The sequence below is a fragment of the Panulirus ornatus genome, chromosome 6 (genome assembly GCF_036320965.1).
Source record: "Panulirus ornatus isolate Po-2019 chromosome 6, ASM3632096v1, whole genome shotgun sequence".
Lineage (NCBI taxonomy): Eukaryota > Metazoa > Arthropoda > Malacostraca > Decapoda > Palinuridae > Panulirus > Panulirus ornatus.
Window position 1 is genome coordinate 36,316,565 of NC_092229.1, and position 23,615 is coordinate 36,340,179.

The 23,615-nt window shown below is 41.8% G+C and overlaps 1 protein-coding gene across 1 annotated transcript in view; it reads left to right on the plus strand.

Moving 5' to 3' along the window:
- LOC139748906 (death-associated protein kinase 1-like) overlaps positions 1 to 23,615 on the plus strand; it is a 1,274,027-nt gene that overhangs the window by 133,016 nt on the left and 1,117,396 nt on the right. The window contains exon 5 of the mRNA XM_071662270.1: positions 2,004 to 2,097. Within this exon, the coding sequence (XP_071518371.1) occupies positions 2,004 to 2,097 (94 nt within the window). The remainder of the gene's footprint in view (positions 1 to 2,003; positions 2,098 to 23,615) is intronic.

A 23,615-nucleotide genomic window follows, 5' to 3' on the forward strand; every position in this document is an offset into this window, starting at 1 on the left:
GAGTGAAGAAGATTTTGAGCATTTTGGGCCTAAATCTGCAGGAGGATGAAAGGCACAGAAGGAATAGAGTGAATTGGAACGATGTGGTATACCAGGGTCGACGTGCTGTTAGTGGATTGAACCAGGGCATCTGAAACGTCTGGGGAACCATGGAAAGTTCTGTGGGGCCAGGATGTGGAAAGGGAGCTGTGGTTTCGGTGCATTATACATGACAACTCGAGACTGAGTGTGAACGAATGTGGCTTTGTTGTCTCTTCCTAGCACTACCTCGCACGCATGCGGGGGGAGGGGGTTGTCATTTCATGTGTGGCAGGTCAGTGGTGGGAATGAATAAAGGCAGCAAGCATGAATTATGTACATGCATATATATGTATATGTTTGTGTATGTATATATATGTATACGTTGAAATGTATAGGTATGCATATGTGCGTGTGTGGACGTGTATGTATATACATGTGTATGTGGGTGGGTTGGGCCATTCTTTCTGCTTCCTTGTGCTACCTCGCTTATGCGGGAGACAGTGACAAAGTTTAATGAAAAAAATTAAAATGATATAAACTGGAATTAATAATTTTCAGTATTTTATGAAGGACTGAAACTTTGCAAATAGAAATGATAGTTTTTCAGTTTATCATAAATTTAGTAGAAGTGAATTTATGCTGTGTGAGAGATACCTTGCAAGATTCCACAGATATATATATGCTGGGTGATCAAGTTACTTCACGACTCATAGTTAATATGTATTCGTCTCAGTTTGTGAGATCATTTATTCAGAGGAAACAGATAGTATTGTCTGTTCACTTCTTGTGGAAATCAGTGGCATCACTTACTTCACTGGCTGGACAACATTTATTGTTAACTCATCAAAATATGTATTTCAGATGTGTTTGTTAAGAACAATTCTTTTATTTTATTTGTCTAAGGTTGCTCATTATTGCCCCTTTGGTAATTATGTTCTTGTTCAGAGTTCTCTTTTAACTGATTGAGAAACCAGTGAGTTCTTTTGTAACTGATTGAGAAACCAGTGAGGACGAAAGTTCAGTACAGTACTTTTGTTATAAATCATGCCTGTAAGTTGGTTCATCCTGCACATTGTAGGTATTAAGAAAGTTATTGTCTGCATCCTTGTGTTTGCATCTTGCTTTTTATGTAATAAATCTGTATTCTTCATTGCACAAAGTAAGTCTTTTCCATAGAAACCTTTATTTCCTCACTCTGACTATTAACACCTGAAGGACATGTGCAACTACCACTCACCAAAATGTATGGTGCTGTTGGTCTTGGCTCTTCAATGTTCAGCCTTCTTTGGTGATTATCTTGAGGTTGGGGCTCAAGCTTTGTATTATAGTGGTGAAGGTTAAAAGCCTCATTGGTGTTACATGCCCTTTTTTTAGGGTAGTGACTGGTTTGGTCATGGTGGACAGTTGTTTTAGGAATGGTGAAGACTCCGCTGAGGTAGTTTGGCTCTCATTATTTGGGTCGAGATGCTTAGACTAGACAGGACTTCTGCATGTGTCCTTCAGAATTACACCGTCAGATTACGGAAATTATTCTTTCCAAACGAAATAGATTTTTGCACCTCTGGGTATAAATGTCATGAGTATTGAATTTCCATAATTGTAGGTACAGTAAGTTGATTAAAATTTCTAATCAGAGCATGTAATGATTATTAAGTATTTTCCATGATTTCTTCTTAAATTGAACTTGTAGTTTGGTATGGATACTAAAAACTAATTAAGAGACAACTAAAGCCTGTTTTTTTTATCTGTGTTGACTTTTTAATATTTAGAAGTTTTTTAATGCCATCCAAGTTAAATGATTGGTTTGATCTAATGTATGTGCTGTCTTAAGTCCATCACCATAATTCTTCTGACTGTGGTTATGAATATGTGTTTGATGGTTAGTTATGTTGCAATGATTATCACCTTCATATCTACTAATTGTTAGTCATTAGCTCACTGATCATCTTTTTATTTTATGATATCATCCACACACAACGCAGGTACTGCAGAGTTCGTGGCTCCTGAGATTGTCAACTATGAGCCGCTGTCTTTGGCCACAGACATGTGGGCCATTGGGGTCATAACGTATATCTTGTAAGTTATTCTACATACAAGTATCAGTACAGTACTTAGGTTTATATTGGGAATATAACTTGTATCTTGTAAGTTTTCCAATCTGAACATTGTTTTTGTGGTACTTATAAGTATGTATTACATGGAAGTTTCATCCTTACAGACTTTGTATTCAAATTTCCTCGTCAGACAGGCTCCTCCTGTCAGTCTCCCTTTTGATGTGCTATGACTTCATCCCTAAGCATCATTGTTATTTTATTACTAATCTGTTTATCTCTGTTTCTGTTGGGAATTTGATATATTGATATGAGAACTTGTTTTTGTACTTTATTCCCATTTCCCATGTTAGTGTGGAAGAAACAGACAAAAAAAAGGCCACATCCTCTTACATAAACACATATATACGTATAAGCACATACACATGTATATATATGTATATATTTATTGACATTTATCATACTTAATCGTTGTTTCCTGTATCAGTGAGATAGTGCCGGGAAACAGAAGGAGAAAGGCCCATTCACTCACATACACACACATTTTTTTTTTTTTATTATTTTGCTTTGTCGCTGTCTCCTGCGTTTGCAAGGTAGCGCAAGAAACAGATGAAAGAAATGGCCCAACCCACCCACATACACATGTATATACATGCACGTCCAAAAACGCAAATATACATACCTATACATCTCAACGTATACATATATATACACACAGACATATACATATATACACATGTACATAATTCATACCGTCTGCCTTTATTCCTTCACATCGCCACCCCGCACACATGAAATAACAACCCCCTCCCCCCTCATGTGTGCAAGGTAGTGCTCGGAAAAGACAACAAAGGCCACATTCATTCACACTCAGTCTCCAGCTGTCATGTAATAATGCACCGAAACCACAGCTCCCTTTCCACATCCAGGCCCCACAGAACTTTCCATGGTTTACCTTAGATGGTTCACATGCCCTGGTTCAATCCATTGACAGCACGTCGACCCTGGTATACCACATCATTCCAATTCACTCTATTCCTTGCATGCCTTTCACCCTCCTGCATGTTCAGGCCCCGATCACTCAAAATCTTTTTCACTCAATCTTTCCACCTCCAATTTGGTCTTCCACTTCTCCTCGTTCCTTCCACCTCTGACACATATATCCTCTTGGTCAATCTTTCCTCACTCATTTTGTCCATGTGACCAAACCATTTCAAAACACCCTCTTCTGCTCTCTCAACCACACTCTTTTTATTACCACACATCTCTCTTACCCTATTATTACTTACTTGATCAAACGACCTCACACCACATATTGTCCTCAAACATCTCATTTCCAGCACATCCACCCTCCTGCGCACAACTCTATCCATAGCCCACGCCTCGCAACCATATAACATTGTTGGAACCACTATTCCTTCAAACACCCATTTTTGCTTTCTGAGATAATGTTCTCGACTTCCACACATACTACAACACTCCCAGAACTTTTGCCCCCTCCCCACCCTATGATTCTCTTCTGCTTCCATGGTTCCATCCACTGCCAAATCCACTCCCAGATATCTAAAAACTTCACTTCCTCCAGTTTTTCTCCATTCAAACTTGCCTCCCAATTGACTTGACCCTCAACCCTACTGTACCTAATAACCTTGCTCTTATTCACATTTACTCTCAGCTTTCTTCTTTCACACACTTTACCAAACTCAGTCACCAGCTTCTGCAGTTTCTCACACAAATCAGCCATCAGTGCTGTATCATCAGCGAACAACAACTGACTCACTTCCCAAGCTCTCTCATCCACAACAGACTGCATACTTGCCCCTCTTTCCAAAACTCTTGCATTCACCTCCCTAACAACCCATCCATAAACAAATTAAACAACCATGGAGACATCACGCACACCTGCCGCAAACCTACATTCACTGAGAACAAATCACTTTCCTCTCTTCCTACATGTACACATGCCTTACATCCTCGATAAAAACTTTTCACTGCTTCTAACAACTTGCCTCCCACACCATATATTTTTGATACCTTCCACATAGCATCTCTGTCAACTCTATCATATGCCTTCTCCAGATCCATAAATGCTACATACAAATCCATTAGCTTTTATAAGTATTTCTCACATACATTCTTCAAAGGAAACACCTGATCCACACATCTCCTACCACTTCTTAAACCACACTGCTCTTCCCCAATCTGATGCTCTGTACATGCTTTCACCCTCTCAATCAATACCCTCCCAAATAATTTCCCAGGAATACTCAACAAACTTATACCCCTGTAATTTGAGCACTCACTTTCATCCCCTTTGCCTTTGTACAATAGCACTATGCAAGCATTCCACCTATCCTCAGGCACCTCACCATGAGACATACAGACTTTGAATAACCTTACCAACCAGTCAACAATACAGTCACCCCCTTTTTTAATAAATTCTTCTGCAATACCATCCAAACCTGCTGCCTTGCCGGCTTTCATCTTCCGTAAAGCTTTTACTACCTCTTCTCTGTTTACCAAATCATTTTCCCTAACCCTCTCACTTTGCACACCATCTCGACCAAAATACCCTATATCTGCCACTCTATTATCAAACACATTCAACAAACCTTGAAAATACTCACTCCATCTCCTTCTCACATCACCACTACTTGTTATCACCTCCCCATTAGCGCCCTTCACAGAAGTTCCCATTTGCTCCCTTGTCTTACGCACTTTATTTACCTCATTTCAAAACATCTTTTTATTCTCCTTAAAATTTAATGATACTCTCTCACCCCAACTCTCATTTGCCCTCTTTTTCACCTCTTGCACCTTTCTCTTGACCTCTTGCCTCTTTCATTTATACATCTCCCACTCATTTGCATTACTTCCCTGCAAAAGTCATCCAAATGCCTCTCTCTTCTCTTTCACTGATAATCTTACTTCATCGTCCCACCACTCACTACCCTTTCTCATCTGCCCACCTCCCACGCTTCTCATGCCACAAGCATCTTTTGCGCAAGCCATCACTGCTTCCCTAAATACATCCCATTCCTCCCCCACTCCCCTTGTGTCCTTAGTTCCCACCTTTTTCCATTCTGTACTCAGTCTCTCCTGGTACTTCTTCACACAAGTCTCCTTCCCAAGCTCATTTTTTCTCACCACTCTTTACACCCCAACATTCTTTCTTCTTTTCTGAAAACCTCTACAAATCTTCACCTTCGCCTCCACAAGATAATGATCAGACATCCCTCCAGTTGCACCTCTCAGCACATTAACATCCAAAAGTCTCTCTTTCGCGCCTATCAATTAACACCTAATCCAATAGCGCTCTTTGGCCATCTCTCTTACTTACATACGTATACTTATGTATATCTCTCTTTTTGAACCAGGTATTCCCAATCACCAGTCCTTTTTCAGCACACAAATCTACAAGCTCTTCACCATTTCCATTTACAACACTGAACACCCCATTTACACCAATTATTCCCTTGACTGCCACAATACTCACCTTTGCATTCAAATCACCCATCACTGTAACCTGGTCTCGTGCATCAAAACTACTAACACACTCACTCAGCTGCTCCCAAAACACTTGCCTCTCATGATCTTTCTTCTCATGCCCAGGTGCATATGCACCAGTAATCACCCATCTCTCTCCATAAACTTTCAGTTTTACCCATATCAATCTAGAGTTTACTTTCTTACACTCTGTCACATACTCCCACCACTCCTGTTTCAGGAGTAGTGCTAATCCTTCCCTTGCTCTTGTCCTCTCACTAATCCCTGACTTTACTCCCAAGACATTCCCAAACCACTCTTCCCCTTTACCCTTGAGCTTCGTTTCACTCAGAGCCAAAACATCCAGGTTCCTTTCCTCAAACATGCTACCTATCTCTCCTTTTTTCTAATCTTGTTACATCCACACACATTTAGTCACCCCGGTCTCAGCCTTCGAGGAGGATGAACACTCCCCGCATGACTCCTTTTTCTGTTTCCCCTTTTAGGAAATTAAGATACAAGGAGGGAAGGGTTTCCAGCCCCCTGCTCCCATCCCCTTTAGTCACCTTCTACGATACGTGAGGAATTCGTGGAAAGTATTCTTTCTTCCCTATCCCCAGGGATAATGTATATATATATATATATATATATATATATATATATATATATATATATATATATATATATATATATATTTATATATATATATATATATATTTATATATATATATATATATTTTTTTTTTTTTTTTTTTTTTAATTTTCCAAAAGAAGGAACGGAGAATTGGGCCAGGTGAGGGTGTTCCCTCAAAGGCCCAGTCCTCTGTTCTTGGCGCTACCTCGCTAATGCGGGAAATGGCGAACAGTTTGAAAGAAAGAAAAGAAAATATATATATATATATATATATATATATATATATATATATATATATATATATAAACACATGTATATACATACGTCCACACACGCAAATATACATACCTACACAGCTTTCCATGGTTTACCCCAGACGCTTCACATGCCCTGATTCAATCCACTGACAGCACGTCAACCCCGGTATACCACATCGATCCAATTCACTCTATTCCTTGCCCTCCTTTCACCCTCCTGCATGTTCAGGCCCCGATCACACAAAATATTTTTCACTCCATCTTTCCACCTCCAATTTGGTCTCCCACTTCACCTCATTCCCTCCACCTCCGACACATATATCCTCTTGGTCAATCTTTCCTCACTCATTCTCTCCATGTGCCCAAACCATTTCAAAACACCCTCTTCTGCTCTCTCAACCACGCTCTTTTTATTTCCACACATCTCTCTTACCCTTACGTTACTTACTCGATCAAACCACCTCACACCACACATTGTCCTCAAACATCTCATTTCCAGCACATCCATCCTCCTGCGCACAACTTTATCCATAGCCCATGCCTCACAACCATACAACATTGTTGGAACCACTATTCCTTCAAACATACCCATTTTTGCTTTCCGAGATAATGTTCTCGACTTCCACACATTCTTCAAGGCTCCCAGAATTTTCGCCCCCTCCCCCACCCCATGATCCACTTCCACTTCCATGGTTCCATCCGCTGCCAGATCCACTCCCAGATATCTAAAACACTTTACTTCCTCCAGTTTTTCTCCATTCAAACTTACCTCCCAATTGACTTGACCCTCAACCCTACTGTACCTAATAACCTTGCTCTTATTCACATTTACTCTTAACTTTCTTCTTTCACACACTTTACCAAACTCAGTCACCAGCTTCTGCAGTTTCTCACATGAATCAGCCACCAGCGCTGTATCATCAGCGAACAACAACTGACTCACTTCCCAAGCTCTCTCATCCCCAACAGACTTCATACTTGCCCCTCTTTCCAAAACTCTTGCATTCACCTCCCCAACAACCCCATCCATAAACAAATTGAACAACCATGGAGACATCACACACCCCTGCCGCAAACCTACATATATATATATATATATATATATATATATATATATATTTTTTTTTTTTTTTTTTTTTGCTGTGTCCCGCGTTTGCGAGGTAGCACAAGGAAACAGACGAAAGAAATGGCCCAACCCACCCCCATACACATGTATATACATACGTCCACACACGCAAATATACATACCTACACAGCTTTCCATGGTTTACCCCAGTCGCTTCACATGCCTTGATTCACTCCACTGACAGCACGTCAACCCCGGTATACCACATCGCTCCAATTCACTCTATTCCTTGCACTCCTCTCACCCTCCTGCATGTTCAGGCCCCGATCACACAAAATCTTTTTCACTCCATCTTTCCACCTCCAATTTGGTCTCCCTCTTCTCCTCGTTCCCTCCACCTCCGACACATATATTCTCTTGGTCAATCTTTCCTCTCATTCTCTCCATGTGCCCGAACCATTTCAAAACACCCTCTTCTGCTCTCTCAACCACGCTCTTTTTATTTCCACACATCTCTCTTACCCTTACGTTACTTACTCGATCAAACCACCTCACACCACACATTGTACTCAAACATCTCATTTCCAGCACATCCATCCCCCTGCGCACAACTCTATCCATAGCCCACGCCTCGCAACCATACAACATTGTTGGAACCACTATTCCTTCAAACATACCCATTTTTGCTTTCCGAGATAATGTTCTCGACTTCCACACATTCTTCAAGGCTCCCAGAATTTTCGCCCCCTCCCCCACCCTATGATCCACTTCCGCTTCCATGGTTCCATCCACTGCCAGATCCACTCCCAGATATCTAAAACACTTCACTTCCTCTAGTTTTTCTCCATTCAAACTCACCTCCCAATTGACTTGACCCTCAACCCTACTGTACCTAATAACCTTGCTCTTCTTCACATTTACTCTTAACTTTCTTCTTTTACACACTTTACCAAACTCAGTCACCAGCTTCTGCAGTTTCTCACATGAATCAGCCACCAGCGCTGTATCATCAGCGAACAACAACTGACTCACTTCCCAAGCTCTCTCATCCCCAACAGACTTCATACTTGCCCCTCTTTCCAAAACTCTTGCATTCACCTCCCTAACAACCCCATCCATAAACAAATTAAACAACCATGGAGACATCACACACCTCTGCCGCAAACCTACATTCACTGACAACCAATCACTTTCCTCTCTTCCTACACGTACACATGCCTTACATCCTCGATAAAAACTTTTCACTGCTTCTAACAATTTCCCTCCCACACCATATATTCTTAATACCTTCCACAGAGCATCTCTATCAACTCTATCATATGCCTTCTCCAGATCCATAAATGCTACATACAAATCCATTTGCTTTTCTAAGTATTTCTCACATACATTCTTCAAAGCAAACACCTGATCCACACATCCTCTACCACTTCTGAAACCACACTGCTCTTCCCCAATCTGGTGCTCTGTACATGCCTTCACCCTCTCAATCAATATCCTCCCATATAATTTACCAGGAATACTCAACAAACTTATACCTCTGTAATTTGAGCACTCACTCTTATCCCCTTTGCCTTTGTACAATGGCACTATGCACGCATTCCGCCAATCCTCAGGCACCTCACCATGAGTCATACATACATTAAATAACCTTACCAACCAGTCAACAATACAGTCACCCCCTTTTTTAATAAATTCCAGTGCAATGCCATCTTCTACGACACATGAGGAATGCGTGGGAAGTATTCTTTCACCCCTATCCCTAGGGATAATATATATACATACATACACACATACACATACATATACACACATACACACACACATACACACACATATATATATATATATATACATATGAAAAATGTAAGAAATAATTTAGAAAACTGAAACTTCTAGCTTGAAATGAAATGAAAAATGAATGTCACATAATGGTTCAACCTCTGGCTATGGAAAAGGGAAATGTATAATTTATTTACACAAACGTCAATAGTAGTTTTCATCAATTTGACCACTGTATCATACTGCCTGGTCCAATTCTCTTATCATGAAACTGGAATATTGGCTTATGATGTTTCTCAATTGTCTTCATTACACAAAGTACAACCATATCTTGGATACATGAGGGTAGGTAGTTGGTCATCCGCCATAATAAAGCCATGACAGACGAAAAGTTTATCTGGACCTCAGCTTTTCAAGTACATATGAACATTTATATCGCTTCTCCCCAGTATGAACAGTCATGTGCTGCACTAAATCACACTTACAGAAAATATTTTGGCAGTGTGAACATTCATATAGCTTTTCCCTTGTATGAACACTCATGTGGTGCACCAAACTGTTTTTCCAGGAGAAACTCTTTTGGCAATGTGGACATTCATATTGGTTCTCTCTTGTATGAACAGTCATATGCTGCACTAAATTACTCTTCTTGCAGAAAGTCTTTTGGCAATGTGAACACTGATACAGCTTCTCTCCTGTATGAATATTCAAGTGGTACACTAAACTACTCTTCACAGAGAATGTTTTTTCACAATACGAACATTCATATGGCTTCTCTCATGTATGAACAGTCATATGCTGCCCTAAATTTCCCCTATGGGAAAAGGTCTTTAGGCAATGTGAACACTCATAGGGTTTCTCTCTTGTATGTATAGTCATGTGCTGCACTAAATTGCTACCCTTGGAGAAGGTCTTTTGGCAATGTGTACATTCATGGGGCTTCTTTTCACCAATATGATTTGCCATGTGCTGCACCATGTTACTTCTTTCAGTAAATGTGAATAAGAGCAAGGTTATTAGGTACAGTAGGGTTGAGGGTCAAGTCAATTGGGAGGTAAGTTTGAATGGAGAAAAACTGGAGGAAGTAAAGTGTTTTAGATATCTGGGAGTGGATCTGGCAGTGGATGGAACCATGGAAGTGGAAGTGAATCATAGGGTGGGGGAGGGGGCGAAAATCCTGGGAGCCTTGAAGAATGTGTGGAAGTCGAGAACATTCTCTCGGAAAGCAAAAATGGGTATGTTTGAAGGAATAGTGGTTCCAACAATGTTGTATGGTTGCGAGGCGTGGGCTATGGATAGAGTTGTATGCAGGAGGGTGGATGTGCTGGAAATGAGATGTTTGAGGACAATGTGTGGTGTGAGATGGTTTGATTGAGTAAGTAATGTAAGGGTAAAAGAGATGTGTGGAAATGAAAAGAGCGTGGTTGAGAGAGCAGAAGAGGGTGTTTTGAAATGGTTTAGGCACATGGAGAGAATGAGTGTGGAAAGATTGACCAAGAGGATATATGTGTTGGAGGTGGAGGGAACGAGGAGAAGTGGGAGACCAAATTGGAGGTAGAAAGATGGAGTGAAAAAGATTTTGAGTGATTGGGGCCTGAACATGCAGGAGGGTGAACGGCGGGCAATGAATACAGTGAATTGGATCGATGTGGTTTACCGGGGTTGACATGCTGTCAGTGGATTGAATCAGGGCATGTGAAGCGTCTGGGGTAAACCATGGAAAGCTGTGTGGGGCCTGGATGTGGAAAGGGAGCTGTGGTTTCGGGCATTATTGCATGACAGCTAGAGACTGAGTGTAAACGAATGGGGCCTTTGTTGTCTTTTCCTAGCGCTACCTCGCACACATGAGGGGGGAGGGGGATGTTATTCCATGTTTGGCGAGGTGGCGTTGGGAATGAATGAAGGCAGACAGTGTGAATTGTGTGCATGGGTATATATGTATGTGTCTGAGTGTGGATATATATGTATACATTGAGATGTATAGGTATGTATATTTGCATGTGTGGACGTGTATGTATATACATGTGTATGGGGGTGGGTTGGGCCATTTCTCTCGTCTGTTTCCTTGCGCTACCTCGCAAACGCGGAGACAGCGACAAAGCAAAATAAATAAAATAAATATATTTTTTTTTTTTTTTTTTTTTTTTTTTATACTTTGTCGCTGTCTCCCGCGTTTGCGAGGTAGCGCAAGGAAACAGACGAAAGAAATGGCCCAACCCCCCCCATACACATGTATATACATACATCCACACACGCAAATATACATACCTACACAGCTTTCCATGGTTTACCCCAGACGCTTCACATGCCTTGATTCAATCCACTGACAGCACGTCAACCCCGGTATACCACATCGCTCCAATTCACTCTATTCCTTGCCCTCCTTTCACCCTCCTGCATGTTCAGGCCCCGATCACACAAAATCTTTTTCACTCCATCTTTCCACCTCCAATTTGGTCTCCCTCTTCTCCTCGTTCCCTCCACCTCGGACACATATATCCTCTTGGTCAATCTTTCCTCACTCATTCTCTCCATGTGCCCAAACCACTTCAAAACACCCTCTTCTGCTCTCTCAACCACGCTCTTTTTATTTCCACACATCTCTCTTACCCTTACGTTACTCACTCGATCAAACCACCTCACACCACACATTGTCCTCAAACATCTCATTTCCAGCACATCCATCCTCCTGCGCACAACTCTATCCATAGCCCACGCCTCGCAACCATACAACATTGTTGGAACCACTATTCCTTCAAACATACCCATTTTTGCTTTCCGAGATAATGTTCTCGACTTCCACACATTCTTCAAGGCCCCCAGAATTTTCGCCCCCTCCCCCACCCTATGATCCACTTCCGCTTCCATGGTTCCATCCGCTGCCAGATCCACTCCCAGATATCTAAAACACTTCACTTCCTCCAGTTTTTCTCCATTCAAACTCACCTCCCAATTGACTTGACCCTCAACCCTACTGTACCTAATAACCTTGCTCTTATTCACATTTACTCTTAACTTTCTTCTTCCACACACTTTACCAAACTCAGTCACCAGCTTCTGCAGTTTCTCACATGAATCAGCCACCAGCGCTGTATCATCAGCGAACAACAACTGACTCACTTCCCAAGCTCTCTCATCCCCAACAGACTTCATACTTGCCCCTCTTTCCAAAACTCTTGCATTTACCTCCCTAACAACCCCATCCATAAACAAATTAAACAACCATGGAGACATCACACACCCCTGCCGCAAACCTACATTCACTGAGAACCAATCACTTTCCTCTCTTCCTACACGTACACATGCCTTACATCCTCGATAAAAACTTTTCACTGCTTCTAACAACTTTCCTCCCACACCATATATTCTTAATACCTTCCACAGAGCATCTCTATCAACTCTATCATATGCCTTCTCCAGATCCATAAATGCTACATACAAATCCATTTGCTTTTCTAAGTATTTCTCACATACATTCTTCAAAGCAAACACCTGATCCACACATCCTCTACCACTTCTGAAACCACACTGCTCTTCCCCAATCTGATGCTCTGTACATGCCTTCACCCTCTCAATCAATACCCTCCCATATAATTTACCAGGAATACTCAACAAACTTATACCTCTGTAATTTGAGCACTCACTCTTATCCCCTTTGCCTTTGTACAATGGCACTATGCACGCATTCCGCCAATCCTCAGGCACCTCACCATGAGTCATACATACATTAAATAACCTTACCAACCAGTCAACAATACAGTCACCCCCTTTTTTAATAAATTCCACTGCAATACCATCCAAACCTGCTGCCTTGCCGGCTTTCATCTTCCGCAAAGCTTTCACTACCTCTTCTCTGTTTACCAAATCATTTTCCCTAACCCTCTCACTTTGCACACCACCTCGACCAAAACACCCTATATCTGCCACTCTATCATCAAACACATTCAACAAACCTTCAAAATACTCACTCCATCTCCGTCTCACATCACCACTACTTGTTATCACCTCCCCATTTGCGCCCTTCACTGAAGTTCCCATTTGCTCCCTTGTCTTACGCACTTTATTTACCTCCTTCCAGAACATCTTTTTATTCTCCCTAAAATTTAATGATACTCTCTCACCCCAACTTTCATTTGCCCTTTTTTTCACCTCTTGCACCTTTCTCTTGACCTCCTGTCTCTTTCTTTTATACGTCTCCCACTCAATTGCATTTTTTCCCTGCAAAAATCGTCCAAATGCCTCTCTCTTCTCTTTCACTAATACTCTTACTTCTTCATCCCACCACTCACTACCCTTTCTAATCAACCCACCTCCCACTCTTCTCATGCCACAAGCATCTTTTGCGCAATCCATCACTGATTCCCTAAATACATCCCATTCCTCCCCCACTCCCCTTGCTTCCATTGTTCTCACCTTTTTCCATTCTGTACTCAGTCTCTCCTGGTACTTCCTCACACAGGTCTCCTTCTCAAGCTCACTTACTCTCACCACCCTCTTCACCCCAACATTCACTCTTCTTTTCTGAAAACCCATACAGATCTTCACCTTAGCCTCCACAAGATAATGATCAGACATCCCTCCAGTTGCACCTCTCAGCACATTAACATCCAAAAGTCTCTCTTTCGCACGCCTGTCAATTATATAAATATATATGTACATATATATTTGTTTATGTATTATACTTTGCCGCTGTCTCCCGCGCTAGCGAGGTAGCGCAAGGAAACAGACGAAAGAACGGCCCAACCCACCCACATGTACATACATACACGTCCACACATACACATACCTATACATCTCAACGTATACACACATATATATATATATATATATTTTTTTTTTTTCATACTATTTGCCATTTCCCGCGTTAGCGAGGTAGCGTTAAGAACAGAGAACTGGGCCTTAGAGGGAATATCCTCACCTCACCCCCTTCTCTGTTCCTTCTTTTGGAAAATTAAAAAAAAACAAGAAAGGGGAGAATTTCCAGCCACCCGCTCCCTCCCCTTTTAGTCACCTTCTACGACACGCAGGGAATACGTGGGAAGTATTCTTTCTCCCCTATCCCCAGGGATATATATATATATATATATATATATATATATATATATATATATATATATATATATATATATTTTTTCTTTTTTATACTAATCGCCATTTCCCGCATTAGCGAGGTAGCGTTACGAACAGAGGATGAGGACTGGGCCTTTGAAGGAATATCCTCACCCGGCCCCCTCTGCGTTTCTTCTTTTGGGAAAAAAAAAAAAATGAGGGGAGGATTTCCAGCCTCCCGCTCCCTTCCCTTTTAGTCGCCTTCTACGACACGCAGGGAATACGTGGGAAGTATTCTTTCTCCCCTATCCCCAGGGATATATATATATATATATATATATATATATATATATATATATATATATATATATATATATATATATATATATATATTTTTTTTTTTTTTTTTTTTTTTTGCTTTGTTGCTGTCTCCCGTGTTTGCGAGGTAGCGCAAGGAAACAGACGAAAGAAATGGCCCAACCCACCCCCATACACATGCCTTGATTCAATCCACTGACAGCACGTCAACCCCGGTATACCACATCGCTCCAATTCACTCTATTCTTTGCCCTCCTTTCACCTTCCTGCATGTTCAGGCCCCGATCACACAAAATCTTTTTCACTCCATCTTTCCACCTCCAATTTGGTCTCCCTCTTCTCCTCGTTCCCTCCACCTCCGACACATATATCCTCTTGGTCAATCTTTCCTCACTCATTCTCTCCATGTGACCAAACCATTTCAAAACACCCTCTTCTGCTCTCTCAACCACGCTCTTTTTATTTCCACACATCTCTCTTACCCTTACGTTACTTACTCGATCAAACCACCTCACACCACACATTGTCCTCAAACATCTCATTTCCAGCACATCCATCCTCCTGCGCACAACTCTATCCATAGTCCATGCCTCGCAACCATACAACATTGTTGGAACCACTATTCCTTCAAACATACCCATTTTTGCTTTCCGAGATAATGTTCTCGACTTCCACACATTCTTCAAGGCTCCCAGAATTTTCGCCCCCTCCCCCACCCTATGATCCACTTCCGCTTCCATGGTTCCATCCGCTACCAGATCCACTCCCAGATATCTAAAACACTTCACTTCCTCCAGTTTTTCTCCATTCAAACTCACCTCCCAATTGAATTGACCCTCAACCCTACTGTACCTAATAACCTTGCTCTTATTCACATTTACTCTTAACTTTCTTCTTTCACACACTTTACCAAACTCAGTCACCAGCTTCTGCAGTTTCTCACATGAATTAGCCACTAGCGCTGTATCATCAACGAACAACAACCGACTCACTTCCCAAGCTCTCTCATCCCCAACAGACTTCATACTTGCCCCTCTTTCCAAAACTCTTGCATTCACCTCCCTAACAACCCCATCCATAAACAAATTAAACAACCATGGAGACATCACACACCCCTGCCGCAAACCTACATTCACTGAGAACCAATCACTTTCCTCTCTTCCTACACGTACACATGCCTTACATCCTCGATAAAAACTTTTCACTGCTTCTAACAACTTGCCTCCCACACCATATATTCTTAATACCTTCCACAGAGCATCTCTATCAACTCTATCATATGCCTTCTCCAGATCCATAAATGCTACATACAAATCCATTTGCTTTTCTAAGTATTTGTCACATACATTCTTCAAAGCAAACACCTGATCCACACATCCTCTACCACTTCTGAAACAACACTGCTCTTCCCCAATCTGATGCTCTGTACATGCCTTCACCCTCTCAATCAATACCCTCCCATATAATTTGCCCGGAATACTCAACAAACTTATACCTCTGTAATTTGAGCACTCACTCTTATCCCCTTTGCCTTTGTACAATGGCACTATGCACGCATTCCGCCAATCCTCAGGCACCTCACCATGAGTCATACATACATTAAATAACCTTACCAACCAGTCAACAATACAGTCACCCCCTTTTTTAATAAATTCCACTGCAATACCATCCAAACCTGCTGCCTTGCCGGCTTTCATCTTCCGCAAAGCTTTTACTACCTCTTCTCTGTTTACCAACTCATTTTCCCTAACCCTCGCACTTTGCACACCACCTCAACCAAAACACCCTATATCTGCCACTCTATCATCAAACACATTCAGCAAACCTTCAAAATACTCACTCCATCTCCTTCTCACATCACCACTACTTGTTATCGTCTCCCCATTTGCGCCCTTCACTGAAGTTCCCATTTGCTCCCTTGTTTTACACACTTTATTTACCTCCTTCCAGAACAACTTTTTATTCTCCCTAAAATTTAATGATACTCTCTCACCCCAACTCTCATTTGCCCTTTTTTTCACCTCTTGCACCTTTCTCTTGACCTCCTGTCTCTTTCTTTTATACGTCTCCCACTCAATTTCATTTTTTCCCTGTAAATATCGTCCAAATGCCTCTCTCTTCTCTTTCACTAATACTCTTACTTCTTCATCCCACCACTCACTACCCTTTCTAATCAACCCAACTCCCACTCTTCTCATGCCACAAGCATCTTTTGCGCAATCCATCACTGCTTCCCTAAATACATCCCATTCCTCCCCCACTCCCCTTACTTCCATTGTTCTCACCTTTTTCCATTCTGTACTCAGTCTCTCCTGGTACTTCCTCACACAAGTCTCCTTCCCAAGCTCACTTACTCTCACCACCCTCTTCACCCCAACATTCACTCTTCTTTCTGAAAACCCATACAAATCTTCACCTTAGCCTCCACAAGATAATGATCAGACATCCCTCCAATTGCACCTCTCAGCATATTAACATCCAAAAGTCTCTCTTTCGTGCGCCTGTCAATTAACACATAATCCAATAACGCTCTCTGGCCATCTCTCCTACTTACATAAGTATACTTATGTATATCTCGCTTTTTAAACCAGGTATTCCCAATCATCAGTCCTTTTTCAGCACATAAATCTACAAGCTCTTCACCATTTCCATTTACAACACTGAACACCCCATGTATACCAATTATTCCCTCAGCTGCCACATTACTCACCTTTGCATTCAAATCACCCAACACTATAACCCGGTCTCGTGCATCAAAACCACTAACACACTCATTCAGCTGCTCCCAAAACACTTGCCTCTCATGATCTTTCTTCTCATGCCCAGGTGCATATGCACCAATAATCACCCACCTCTCTCCATCAACTTTCAGTTTTACCCATATTAATCGAGAATTTACTTTCTTACACTCTATCACATACTCCCACAACTCCTGTTTCAGGAGTATTGCTACTCCTTCCCTTGCTCTTGTCCTCTCACTAACCCCTGACTTTACTCCCCAGACATTCCCAAACCACTCTTCCCCTTTACCCTTGAGCTTCGTTTCACTGAGAGCCAAAACATCCAGGTTCCTTTCCTCAAACATACTACCTATCTCTCCTTTTTTCACATCTTGGTTACATCCACACACATTTAGGCACCCCAATCTGAGCCTTCGAGGAGGATGAGCACTCCCCGCGTGACTCCTTCTTCTGTTTCCCATTTTAGAAAGTTTGTGTGAATAAATTAAACATTTCCTTTCCATAGCCAGAGGTTGAACCATTATGTGACATTCATTTTTTTTTCATTTCATTTCAAGCTAGAAGTTTCAGTTTTCTAAATTGTTTCTTACATTTTTCACATGTATATATATGTATGTGTGTGTGTGTGTATATGTGCGTGTGTGCGTGTGTGTGTGTGTATGTGTATATATATATATGTATATTATCCCTGGGGATAGGGGTGAAAGAATACTTCCCACGCATTCCTCGCGTGTCGTAGAAAGCGACTAGAGGGGACGGGAGCGGGGGGCCAGAAATCCTCCCCTCGTATTTTTTTAACTTTTATATATATATATATATATATATATATATATATATATATATATATATATATATATATTATATATATATATATATATATATATATATATATATATATATATATATATATATATATATATATATATATATTATATATATTATATATATATATATATATATATATATATATATATATATATATATATAGTCGAGAACATTATCTCGGAAAGCAAAAATGGGTATGTTTGAAGGAATAGTGGTTCCAACAATGTTGTATGGTTGCGAGGCGTGGACTATGGATAGAGTTGTGCGCAGGAGGATGGATGTGCTGGAAATGAGATGTTTGAGGACAATGTGTGGTGTGAGGTGGTTTGATCGAGTAAGTAACGTAAGGGTAAGAGAGATGTGTGGAAATAAAAAGAGCGTGGTTGAGAGAGCAGAAGAGGGTGTTTTGAAATGGTTTGGTCACATGGAGAGAATGAGTGAGGAAAGATTGACCAAGAGGATATATGTGTCGGAGGTGGAGGGAACGAGAAGAGGGAGACCAAATTGGAGGTGGAAAGATGGAGTGAAAAAGATTTTGAGTGATCGGGGCCTAAACATGCAGGAGGGTGAAAGGAGGGCAAAGAATAGAGTGAATTGGAGCGATGTGGTATACCGGGGTTGACGAGCTGTCAGTGGATTGAATCAAGGCATGTGAAGCGTCTGGGGTAAACCATGGAAAGCTGTGTAGGTATGTATATTTGCATGTGTGGACGTATGTATATACATGTGTATGGGGGGGGTTGGGGTATTTCTTTCGTCTGTTCCCTTGCGCTACCTCGCAAACGTGGGAGACAGCGACAAAGTATAATAAAAAAAAAAAATATAATATATATATATATATATCTTTCTTTTCTTTCAAACTATTCGCCATTTCCCGCATTAGCGAGGTAGCGTTAAGAACAGAGGACTGGGCCTTTGAGGGAATACCCTCACCTGGCCGAATTCTCTGTTCCTTCTTTTGGGAAAAAAAAAAAAGAAAAAAAAAATATATATATATATGTATGTGTATGTATATATATATATATATATATATATATATATATATATATATATATATATATGTATATGTATATATATGTGAATAAGAGCAAGGTTATTAGGTACAGTAGGGTTGAGGGTCAAGTCAATTGGGAGGTGAGTTTGAATGGAGAAAAACTGGAGGAAGTGAAGTGTTTTAGATATCTGGGAGTGGATCTGGCAGCGGATGGAACCATGGAAGCGGAAGTGGATCATAGGGTGGGGGAGGGGGCGAAAATTCTGGGGGCCTTGAAGAATGTGTGGAAGTTGAGAACATTATCTCGGAAAGCAAAAATGGGTATGTTTGAAGGAATAGTGGTTCCAACAATGTTGTATGGTTGCGAGGCGTGGGCTATGGATAGAGTTGTGCGCAGGAGGATGAATGTGCTGGAAATGAGATGTTTGAGGACAATGTGTGGTGTGAGGTGGTTTGATCGAGTAAGTAACGTAAGGGTAAGAGAGATGTGTGGAAATAAAAAGAGCGTGGTTGAGAGAGCAGAGGAGGGTGTTTTGAAATGGTTTGGGCACATGGAGAGAATGAGTGAGGAAAGATTGACCAAGAGGATATATGTGTCGGAGGTGGAGGGAACGAGGAGAAGAGGGAGACCAAATTGGAGGTGGAAAGATGGAGTGAAAAAGATTTTGTGTGATCGGGGCCTGAACATGCAGGAGGGTGAAAGGAGGGCAAGGAATAGAGTGAATTGGAGCGATGTGGTATACCGGGTTGACGTGCTGTCAGTGGATTGAATCGGGGCATGCGAAGTGTCTGGGGTAAACCATGGAAAGCTGTGTAGGTATGCATATTTTGCGTGTGTGGACGTATGTATATACATGTGTATGGGGGTGGGTTGGGCCATTTCTTTCGTCTGTTTCCTTGCGCTACCTCGCTAACGCGGGAGACCGACAAAGCAAAAAAAAAATATATATATATATATATATATATATATATATATATATATATATATGTATATATTATCCCTGGGGACAGGGGAGAAAGAATTCTTCCCACGTATTCCCTGCGTGTCGTAGAAGGCGACTAAAAGGGGAGGGAGCGTGTGGCTGGAAATCCTCCCCTCTCGTTTTTTTTTTTTTTTTAATTTTCCAAAAGAAGGAACAGAGAAGGGGGCCAGGTGAGGATATTCCTTCTAAGCCCCAGTCCTCTGTTCTTAACGCTACCTCGCTAATGCGGGAAATGGCGAATAGTATGAAAGAAAGAAATATATATATATATATATATATATATATATATATATATATATATATATATATATATATATATATATATATATTTTTTTTTATTTTTTTTTTATTTTGCTTTGTTGCTGTCTCCCGCGTTTGCGAGGTAGCGCAAGGAAACAGACGAAAGAAATGGCCCAACACACCCCATACACATGTATATACATACACGTCCACACACGCAAATATACATACCTATACATCTCAATGTACACATATATATACACACACAGACACATACATATATACCCATGCACACAATTCACACTGTCTGCCATTCTTCATTTCTATTGCCACCCCGCCACACATGGAATACCATCCCCCTCCCCCCTCATGTGTGCGAGGTAGCGCTAGGAAAAGACAAGAAAGGCCCCATTCGTTCACACTCAGTCTCTAGCTGTCATGCAATAATGCCCGAAACCACAGCTCCCTTTCCACATCCAGGCCCCACACAACTTTCCATGGTTTACCCCAGACGCTTCACATGCCCTGATTCAATCCACTGACAGCACGTCAACCCCGGTATACCACATCGACCCAATTCACTCTATTCCTTGCCCGCCTTTCACCCTTCTTCATGTTCAGGCCCCGATCACTCAAAATCTTTTTCACTCCATCTTTCCACCTCCAATTTGGTCTCCCACTTCTCGTTCCCTCCACCTCCGACACATGTATCCTCTTTGTCAATCTTTCCTCACTCATTCTCTCCATATGCCCAAACCATTTCAAAACACCCTCTTCTGCTCTCTTAACCACGCTCTTTTTATCAACACACATCTCTCTTACCCTATTATTACCTACTCGATCAAACCACCTCACACCACATATTGTCCTCAAACATCTCATTTCCGACACATCCACCCTCCTCCGCACAACCCTATCTATAGCCCACTCCGCGAAACCATATAACATTGCTGGAATCACTATTCCTTTAAACATACCCATTTTTGCTTTCCAAGATAATGTCCTCGCCTTCCACACGTTTTTCAACGCTCCCAGAACTTTCGCGCCCTCCCCCACCCTGTGACTCACTTCCGCTTCCATGGTTCTAATCGCTGCCAAATCCACTCCCAGATATCTAAAACACTTCACTTCCTCCATTTTTTTTTTTTTCCCATTCAAACTTACCTCCCAATTGACTTGTCCCTCAACCCTATTGTACCTAATAACCTTGCTCATATTTACATTTACTCTCAGCTTTCTTCTTTCACACACTTTAGCAAACTCAGTCACCAGCTTCTGCAGTTTCTCACCCGAATCAGCCACAAGCCAGCGCTGGTATCATCAGTGAACAACAAGTGACTCACTTCCCAAGCCCTCTCATCCACAACAAACTGCATATTTGCCCCTCTCTCCAAAATTATATATATATATATATATATATATATATATATATACACACACACACACACACACTCTGACATACACTCAAATACACATGTACATAATTCACACTGTCTGCCCTTACCCATTCCTGTCGCCACCCCACCACACATGAAATGACACCCCCCCTGCGCGCGCGCGCATGTGCACGAGGTTAGGAAAAGACAACAAAGGCCACACTCATTCACCCCACAAAACCCTCCATGGTCCACCCCAGATGCCTCAGATGCCCCGGCTCAATCCATCGACAGCACACCGACCCCGGCACACAACATCGCTCCAACTCACTCCATTCCCCGCATGCCCCCCTCCCCTCTGCACGTTCAGGCCCCGATCACTCAGACTCTCCCACACCCCATCCTTCTACCTCCAATTTGGTCTCCCACTTCTCTTCCTCTCCACCTCTGACACACACATCCTCCCTGTCAATCCCCCCCCACTAACACCCCCCCCACGCGACCAAGCCACCTCAAAACACCCCCCTCCACTCCCTCAACCACACTCCCCCCAGTACCACACATCTCCCTTATCCCTTCATTACCCACTCGATGAAGCCACCTCACACCACACACCGTCCTCAAACATCTCACCCCCAACACATCCACCCTCCCCCACACAACCCTCTCCACAGCCCAGGCCTTGCATCCGTACAACATTGGTGAAACCACCATTCCCCCAAACACACCCACCCCTGCTCTCCAAGACAATGTTCTTGCCCCCCACACACCCCTCAATGCCCCCAGAACCCTCGCACCCTCCCCCACCCCGCGACTTGCGACTCACCCCCGCCTCCATGGTTCCATCTGCTGCCAAATCCACTCCCAAACATCTAAAACACTTCACCTCCTCCAGCCCCCCCCTCCCATTCAAACCCACCTCCCAATTGACCCATCCCCCAACCCTTCTGAACCCAATAACCTAATATATTTATCCATTTACCACTACACCCCGTCACTGTCTCCCTCATCAGCGAGGTAGCACAAGGAAACAGACAAAAGAATGGCCCACGTATACATGTACACACATAAACGCCCACACACGTACACACACACACATCTACACACTTCAGCATTACATACACAGACATATACATATATACACATGTGCATATTCATACATGCTGCCTTCACCCATTCCCTGCTGCCACCCCGCCACACATGAAATGGCACCCCCTCCGCCCACGTGCATGCAAGATAGCGCTAGGAAAAGACAACAAAAGCCACATTCATTCACACTCAGTCTCTAATTGTCATGTGTAATGATTTCGGTATATATATATATATATATATATATATATATATATATATATATATATATATGTATATATGTATATATATATATATATATATATATATATATATATATATATATATGTATATATATATATATATATATATTTTTTTTTTTTCAAACTATTCGCCATTTCCCGCATTAGCGAGGTAGCGTTAAGAACAGAGGACTGGGCCTTTTTCGGAATATCCTCACCTGGCCCCCTCTGTTCCTTGTTTTGGAAAATTAAAAAAAAACGAGAGGGGAGGATTTCCAGCCCCCCACTCCCTCCCCTTTTAGTCGCCTTCTACGACACGCAGGGAATATGTGGGAAGTATTCTTAATCCCCTATCCCCAGGGATAATATATATATATATATATATATATATATATATATATATATTTTTTTTTCTTTCTTTTCTTTCAAACGATTCGCCATTTCCCGCATTAGCGAGGTAGCGTTTAGAACAGAGGACTGGGCCT